Raw genomic sequence first — 8,418 nt, forward strand, 5'->3', positions numbered from 1 at the left:
GCTGTTTTGAGTCCTGCAAGGAGTGCTTCGTATTCTGCTTCGTTGTTTGATACTGGGAAGCCAAGGTTGATTGCTTGCTCCACAACCAGGCCGTCTGGTGCGATGAGAACTATGCCAAGTCCTGCACCATGCCGGTTGGATGCTCCATCCACAAAGAGCTTCCACATCTCACCAACGAACAACTTCCAGCAAGTGGAGGGGTCGGATGATGTCGTGGGGTCAAGAATGTTGCTGGTGTTTTCTTCAAGGTCCATGCTTGCTGTCTGCCCCTCGCTATCTGATTGAACTAAGTCTTTATTTGTTGGTGAGTCTTGGTTTGTTGTAGCTTGGTTTGTTTCTTCCTTGCTGTCTTTAGTCTAATCTGCCTTGGAGTCTGACTGAGTACCTTCTGCTAGGGGTTGCGTTATTCCGGCGTCAACTTCCATCCCTAGTTCGGTTGTGTCAGTTAGGTCAACTGGGCAGATATGATGACTTCCAGGAGTAAACTCTGCGACGAAGTCTGCCAAAGATTGGGCTTTTACTGCGGTTCTAGGTTGGAACTTGACGTCGAATTGTCCCAGCTCTACTGCCCACTTCAAAATTCGCCCTCTCAAACATAGCTTTTAGTGGGAAAGCTGTGAGGACGACTATGGTGTGGGCGTGAAAGTAGTGTGCCAATTTCCTGGAGGCCATCATCAAGGCTAATGCCAGTTTTTCCAGTGGCAAATACCTTGTTTCGGCTCCCAGCAATGTCTTGCTGACATAATAGATGGGCAGATGTTGAATTCCTTCCGCACGGACCAACACTGCGCTAATTGGGTGCTGAGAGACTGCAAGGTATAGGAAGAGTTCTTCTCCTGGTATTGGGGTGACCAGCAATGGTGGAGAGGACATGTATTCTTTTAGGCTTTCCAGAGCTTGGTCGCATTCTTCGTCCCATTCAAACTTGGCTTTTAAAGCTTGAAAAAATGGTCGTAGTCTGTTTGACGACCGGCTGATGAATCGGTTGAGTGCAGCCGCCATGCCGGTGAGATGCTGCACTTCTTTTACTGAGTTTGGTCTCTCCAAATCCTGGATTGCTTTGATTTGGGAGGGGTCTGCTTCTATACCCCGGTTGGTCACAAGGAAGCCCAGGAATTTGCCAGATCATACTCCGAATGCACACTTAGATGCATTGAGGCACAACTTGTGCTTTTTCAGGATTTCAAACATCTCTCCTAGGTCCTTGAGATGGTCATTCTCATCTTTGCTTTTGACCACCATGTCATCGATGTAAGCCTCCATCATTCTTCCTAACAATGTTTCAAACATCTTGGTGACCATTCGTTGGAATGTTGCCCCTGCGTTTTTCAGGCCAAAGGGCATGACCTTGTAACAGTATAGTCCTCTTGGAGTTGTAAAGGATGTGACCTCCTGGTCTGGTTCATGCATGGCGATTTGGTGGTAGCCTCTATATGCATCCAGAAAGCTAAGTCGGTTGTGCCTCGCCGTTAGGTCTACCAGTTGATCTATCCGTGGTAGAGGAAAGCTGTCTTTTGGGCACGCCTTGTTGACTGTTTTATAGTCGACGCAGACACGCTATTTGCCATTCTTTTTTGGCACTACGACTGTGTTGGAGATCCATCTTGGGTAGTGCACTTCTCTAATTGCTCCTGCCTCCAGCAGGTTGCCTACTTCTTCCGCCACTATCTCGGCGTGGTGGAGTGCTGATCTGCATGTGCATTGGATGATTGGTTTGGCAGATGGGTGGACATTAAGTTGGTGACAGATGAAGTTTGGATCAATGCCTGGCATGTCGTAGGGCGTCCAGGCGAACACTTCGATGTTAGAGGTTAAAAATTCCAACACCTCTAATCTCTCAGTGCTGGACAACGACGAACCGAGCAAAAAGAACTTATCCGGGTTCTTTTCATCTATTCTTACCTCTACCAAGTCCTCCATCGCTTTCTGATCAGCTGCTTTGCCGATATCTGCGAATAGCTCGTTGCTCTCAGGTTCTTCCACCGAATGAACGTATCCTTTGGCAGCGCGGCTGCCATTCACCGTGACGAAGCATTGCTTCGACATGATTTGATCTCCATAAACTTCCTCAATTACCTCGGTATCGTTGGGGAACCGCATTACTTGGTGGTAGGATGACGCCACCGATCGCATGGCATGCAGCCATGTTCTGCCCAAGATGATGTTGTAAGTGGAGGGGACCTTCAATACCCAGAACTCCACTTGTTTCGTCACGCTTCCTGCTCTGACTGGAAGAATTATTTTGCCGACGGGCCATTCTGGCATGGAGTTGAATCCAATTAGGGGAGATACGGCAGGCGCCAAGTCTTTGTCTTGCAGCTTCAATTGTTTAAATGTTTCGTAGTACATGATTTCACATGAACTACCTTGGTCAATCAGAATCCGCTTGACGTTAAAATCCTTGACTCGGAGAGTGACGACCAGGGCGTCATTGTGAGGGCAATATATCCGTTCTAAGTCTTTATCTGAAAAGGACATGACGTTTGTGGCTTCTGTCTTCCCCTTCTTGATGGCAGGTTGGGCACTTAGCACCTCTCTTAAGTGTTCAGCCTTTTTGATTGATCCCCTGAGCTCGCATACATGCTCAAGTTCGAAAACTCCATGAATCACATTGATAATTCCTTGAGGCGGGGCGTCGATTGGCATCCCATTGGGGTTATTATGGTCCTGTGGGGCTGGTTGCGTCCCTCCTTCAATGTATTTATCCAAGTGACCTGCCGCCACCAATTCCTCCAGGTGCTGTCTCAATGGTGTGCAATTCTCAGTGCGGTGCCCCTTTTCTTTATGGAAGGTGCACCGCGATCTTTCGTCGTAGTCTTTTTGTGCTTCTCCCAGCTTAGCTGGACACTTGACGAAAGGCTCATCTTTTATTTCGCTCAGAATCTGATATATCGGTTTCTTGAACATCGTGGTTATGGCAGTGCAGATTCTCAACCATCTTTTATCCGGGTCTTCTCCGTTATCTCGTCTGCCACGTCCGTTTCTGTTCAGTCGATCTACCGTATTAACCTTCGCTGAGGTCTTTTTTTCTGGTACTGTGGTCGCCCCAGATTTTGCTTTGGCACGTGCGCCATCCTCTTCTACCCTGATGTGCTGATGCACTCTTTCCATCAAAGCTTCCATGGTGAGGGTGGCGTCATGGTGATCGAGTCCCTTAGTCTGTTCTCGACTGGAAGGCCTCTTTTATACTATGCAATGGCAAGATTGGTGGGGCAGTCCCCAATCTGATTGAATGTCTCCTAGTAGCGACTATTGTAGGATCTTAGGGTCTCTTTATCGCCCATGTCGATGGAGAGCAATTGGTCAATCTCCACCGGGGTTTTAGTGTTCGTTCGGAACCTTGTTACGAATGCCTCTGCCAATTGTGCCCAAGAGGCTATGCTGCCCTCTGGAAGTTTCTCGAACCAAGTCAAGCCTAGGTCGCCAAGGCTAGATGGGAAGAGTATGCACATTAAGGCCTCGTTTCGCCTGTATACAGCCATGACCTGGCGAAAGTGGCTCAAGTGTGAGTAGGGGTCCGTCTTCCCTTCATATGTAGTGAATTTGGGCTGAAGAAAGCCTGATGGTAGGGGCGCATTTTCAATCGCCGGAACAAACGGCGAAGTCTGCAGCCTTGCTAATGCTTTGTCCGTTGGTTCGTAGGCAGGGCGCAGTATTGGCATTCCAACCTCGACGCTTCCATGCGTCCGAGGAGCCAACCGCTGTAAGGCAGAAACTCTGTGTGGATCCCGTGCCCTGGCATCCTCCTTGCATCGTGCTTTTTCTTCGAGCACGGTTCGTAAGTCGGATGATCTGGGTAACTCCGTCTGTCTAGATCTGGTTTGGTGCGTATGTGAGGGCCAATACGTGCTTCCTTCAGTGTATGATCTTTCAGATCTCGTCCTCTCAGACCTAGAGTGACGAGTTCTGGAAGACTTGGATTGAGTATCGCCTGTCCTGAGGCTTCTACTCTCTCCTTGCGAGGGTGTGGTATTCCTATTACGATTCTCTGAGTGGCGAGGGGGCGTCTTATTTTTGCGCCCCTCTCCTGTCGTCACTTCTTTGTTCTTTATCTGGCGCTTCAAGGCCTCCATGTCCGCCGCCATCTTCCTTATCAATTCGTCTTGCTCCTTCACGCGGTCCTCCAGAACTTGAGGATCAATCCTCCGCCTTCGCCTGTCAGGACTTTGTGAACGAGAGTGACGGGGCTGTGAGTCCGTCTTCCCCTAGTATGTCTCCTGGGGTTATGTCGTTGGGACTCCAAGTCCGCCATGGGAGGGATAGAAGGTAATCCTTCACGCCTGGCCCCCCCATCTGGTGTTTGCCCGTCGATGGCGGACTGTGGTAATTCTTCATTGTGCGCCATTGTTCCTCAAGAGGCAAAGCTTGATCAAGAGGTTTTGTCTTGTCTGTTATTCCCACAGACGGTGCCAATTGTACGGGAAAGAAATAAACTTTCTCGTATAATCTTGTTGATCAAGTCTGCGCTCCTCTGTACGTCGTCGCTTTATCACCTGAAAACACAAACGTGAGCTAGCCGGCGGGTGTGTGCCGGAAACCTCTCCGATGCCTAAGTCAGTAAGCTTGACAAATAGACAAAAGCTCCGTGTATTCAAAAAGCAAAGTTGTGTGTTACCTCTCCAAAGGTGATGTTCGCGAGCTTTTATACGTTTCGTGTGGCACAATCCTAGTAGGACTTCTACTCCTCCATGCAGAGTCTTCCTAGGATTTAACCTCCTGAAGGATAATACTTATCCTTCAACACCCCCCTCACTGCTTAAACCAAGTGAGATGGTTTTTACCATGGCCGAACTCCAACATGACCGAAGTAATACTGGCTATGCTGAGCCACAAAGTAGACCAAACTATCCTTAGTTCGGTTCTTCCTTTCGCTACACCTTATCTCGATTCTCTCATGATGTGTTTAGACCGAGCTACTGAGTAGCAAGTTTCTGACCGTTCTAACCACAATACGCCATGACCAGGCTAACTCTGAGACCGGCCTAACTTCAAGTCGCTTCCGGACCGGAGTAACATTACATTTCTCTCGGGCCGGAGTAATTTTGTACCTCTCTTGGGCCGGAATATCTTTACGGCCTTTTTACTCAGCCCTTCGTATTGTGGGCCATAATGACCATCTCCCAGCTCGGCCCAATTTTCACAAAAATTACCCTCTCAAAAATTATAAAAAATTAAGTAAGTTTGGATCAGTTTTATATATGAACCAAAGGTTGAGAGGTGAACTGAAGCTAACATTTCTCAGGCACATCCCATCTTGACCGCAATGGCAGAGGCAATCGCTACAACAAAGAGGTGTATTTTTGCTTCTTTTGTAGCATTTGAATTCTCTTTCAGTCACTCTCATTCTGGCTTCAACTTTCACACCCATCAATTGTTTGTGTTATATTGTCTCTGTGTAGGTATGCAGTTGTAACAGGGTCAAATAAAGGAATAGGGTTTGAGATATGTAGGCAATTAGCTTCTAAGGGAATCATAGTGGTGTTGACTGCTAGAGATGAGAAGAAGGGTTTTGAAGCCCTTGAGAAACTTAAAAGTGATGGCCTCTCTGATCATGTGGTGTTCTGTCAACTTGATGTTGTGGACCCATCTAGTGTTGCTTCCCTTGCTGATTTTATCAAGTCCAAATTTGGAAGGCTTGATATCTTGGTATGATTCACAACCCAATTCTCAAATTTTCTATTTTTATTCATTTAATATGTAATTATGTTATTCAACAAGAAAGTTAGTTGTGTTTATGGAATGAACTATGCATTTACTTATTAGTGAGAGCCATATATATATAAATAAAGAGGTAAGGCCTTCAATACAAATTTCTAGAAAGATATATTACTTGTTTCCTAGAATGTTTCAGTGATTTTTTGTGAAATAAATAATGAAAAAGCTCGAATTCTTGTAGGTGAACAATGCTGGGATTCTTGGAGACAAGATGGATTGGGATTCTTTGCAGTCATCAGAGGCTAGTGTGGTGAGTCTTTATGCATGATTCATTTCATTTTCCCTCAAGTAAATTCAAATTGGTGTGATTGCATTGATGCATACATCTAATGGCCATTGATATGCTATTTTTCTTTCTTTTGTTTCACTAAGTTGCATGATTTTTTCATTAAAAAGTTGTGATCTATACCTAATCTTTAATTTTTTTTGCAGATCACTATTAATATTGAATGATTCCACATACAAAAACAAGAGAGCAAAAGTGCCCTTTTTTTTTTTTTGATCAGCAAAGAAAAATTTCATTTAACAGCATGAAAGCAAAAGTGCCCTTTTTATTAATATATATATATATATATATATTTGGACAAGGTTTTCCAGATAAACCTTTTGTTGCCTCATGTGTGACAACCTGTAAGATGATTCATGTGCATAATTTACGTGATCAAAAGATCCCAAAAGTAATCAGCAGAAAGAAAAAAGTGGTTGAAGAGAGTGGAGAGTGCTCAGGTATAGTTTATAAACTGGGTCAAAATTACCTCAATTGTCTTCCAATTTCATGCTTTGGCTGTTAATCTAAAAATTAAAACAGGGCATGGATTATGCTTTTTAGGTAATAGGTAATAGAAACCACAAGGATTGTTACTGAATGATCTCATTAATGCATTAATGCAGGAAGAAGTCGTGAGCTCAATGAAAAAAATAATGACTCAAAGCTACGAGTTGGGTAATGAATGCTTGCAAACAAACTACTACGGCACAAAAGGGATGATCGAAGCACTCATTCCCCTCCTCCAGCTTTCTGATTCACCAAGGATTGTAAATGTCTCTTCTGGGATGGGGAGGCTAGAGGTATAGAAGTTACCATACCCTCTTTCATAAGTACAAAATTTGCACTCTAATTAAAACAAACTTACACAGACAGCCTTACTAGCTTTCAGTTTTGGATTAAAAAGCAAAAGTTTTAACTATCTCTCACCAAAAGTAATTATCAATGTTGTGGGTGACATCACTCAATGATTAGTGGTGTTAGCTGAACCCCTGAGAAAACATTTTTTAAAACCATATATATACATATATATATTTGTTTCTTTGAAAGTTATAATACAATTGTAAAAATCATTTTGAACTCCTATATTTTAAAAATGCGTTCCTTACAATTTGTTGTTAAGAATGTTCCATTTAGTAGCAAAAGAAATCCCCCAAATGATTTGACTTCCCACACTTCAGTTTTGGACTCTATGCAAAAAATTGAGAGTATATGGGAACTGATCTCGTCATCTATGAAATTTTTTCCCTCTCTCTTGTTTGCAAATGTGCAGGTTTTGTTTTCATATTTGCAAATTTTTTTTTGCCAATTGTAGTTGATCTTAGTTTTTCTCAATTTTTTGTTCCAGTTAATACCTAGTGAATGGGCTAAAGGAGTGTTGAATGATGTCGAAAGCCTTACAGAGGAGAGAGTAGAAGAGGTACTGAATGAGTTTCTAAAAGATTTCAAAGAAGGTGCTTTAGAAACCAAAGGCTGGCCTACTTTTTGGTCTGCATATACAGTGTCGAAAGCAGTCATAAACGCGTACACAAGAATTCTGGCCAAGAAGTATCCCACATTCTGCATTAACTGTGTTTGCCCTGGTTGGGTTAAAATAGATATGAACAACAACCTTGGCAAAAAAACTATAGAACAAGGTGCTCAATGTCCTGTGAAGCTAGCCCTGCTGCCTGATGATGGGCCTTCCGGCCTCTTCTTTATTAACAATGAACTAGCATCTTTTGTGTGAGAATTATTTGTTTCAATCTTGCAGATGAAGACATAAATATATAGATATATATACACACATTATGTGACTTTCTACCCAAATAATAATCATGTTATTTGTAAAAGTTTTGTTATGAATAGCTTGAGGCAATAAAACTATATGGTGAAACCTAGGTGCATTTTTTTTTAAAATATGGTTCATGTAATCAAAATTTAATATATATGAAAATTTGTGCCTTTTTATTTTATTTATTTATTTATTTTTATGGTTTATGTAATCAAAATTTAATAGTTCTCAAATTTGTGACAATAAACATAGACAGATGCACACACAAAAGTTAAATGCCTTTATGATTTTTTTTTTTGAAGGGGGAGGGGGATAGTGAACACAACCAATGTGATTTTATTAGGAAATTTTTGTGTTTGGAATTTAGATTTGTGGAGGGGAAAAAATAGGAAAAGGAGAAGAAAAGGAAATGAAGCACAAACTTTCTTCTTCTTCTTTGTTTTGTTTTTTTTTTTTTTTCATCTGCCCTTCTTTTCTTTTCTTTTCTTTTTTTCACCTTTTTATTCCATAAATCCAAGATTGAAACATTGCCTAAAGGAACATGTTCCTATTATTTCTTGGAAAAATTAAAGGATTAACTTTTTGTTTTGTTTATACTTGTCTATGTGGTCCACTTGATCTAATTAAGATACAAGACTTAATTTAATTATTTTGGTTGGTTATA

The 8,418-nt window shown here is 42.6% G+C and overlaps 1 protein-coding gene across 1 annotated transcript; it reads left to right on the forward strand.

Annotated features, from left to right (window-relative positions):
• Positions 1 to 5,156: 5,156 nt before the first annotated feature.
• On the forward strand, positions 5,157 to 7,939 carry LOC114319962 (short-chain dehydrogenase/reductase 1). The gene is made up of 5 exons (XM_028267045.2): positions 5,157 to 5,292; positions 5,400 to 5,646; positions 5,897 to 5,965; positions 6,607 to 6,783; positions 7,329 to 7,939. Exons 1-5 carry the CDS (start codon positions 5,264 to 5,266, stop codon positions 7,707 to 7,709), a joined length of 903 nt encoding a protein of 300 aa, XP_028122846.2. The 5' UTR covers positions 5,157 to 5,263; the 3' UTR covers positions 7,710 to 7,939.
• Positions 7,940 to 8,418: the final 479 nt, after the last annotated feature.

The sequence above is a fragment of the Camellia sinensis genome, chromosome 5, assembly GCF_055761805.1.
Source record: "Camellia sinensis isolate YWXY chromosome 5, ASM5576180v1, whole genome shotgun sequence".
NCBI classification, from domain to species: domain Eukaryota; kingdom Viridiplantae; phylum Streptophyta; class Magnoliopsida; order Ericales; family Theaceae; genus Camellia; species Camellia sinensis.

Excerpts from the sequence above, each read along its gene's own strand:
- LOC114319962 (XM_028267045.2), top strand. The coding sequence starts at position 5,264 with ATGGCAGAGGCAATCGCTACAACAAAGAG. Across the intron at positions 5,293-5,399 it reads GCAATCGCTACAACAAAGAG|GTATGCAGTTGTAACAGGGT; the intron begins GTGTATTTTTGC and ends GTCTCTGTGTAG. Across the intron at positions 5,966-6,606 it reads AGTCATCAGAGGCTAGTGTG|GAAGAAGTCGTGAGCTCAAT; the intron begins GTGAGTCTTTAT and ends GCATTAATGCAG.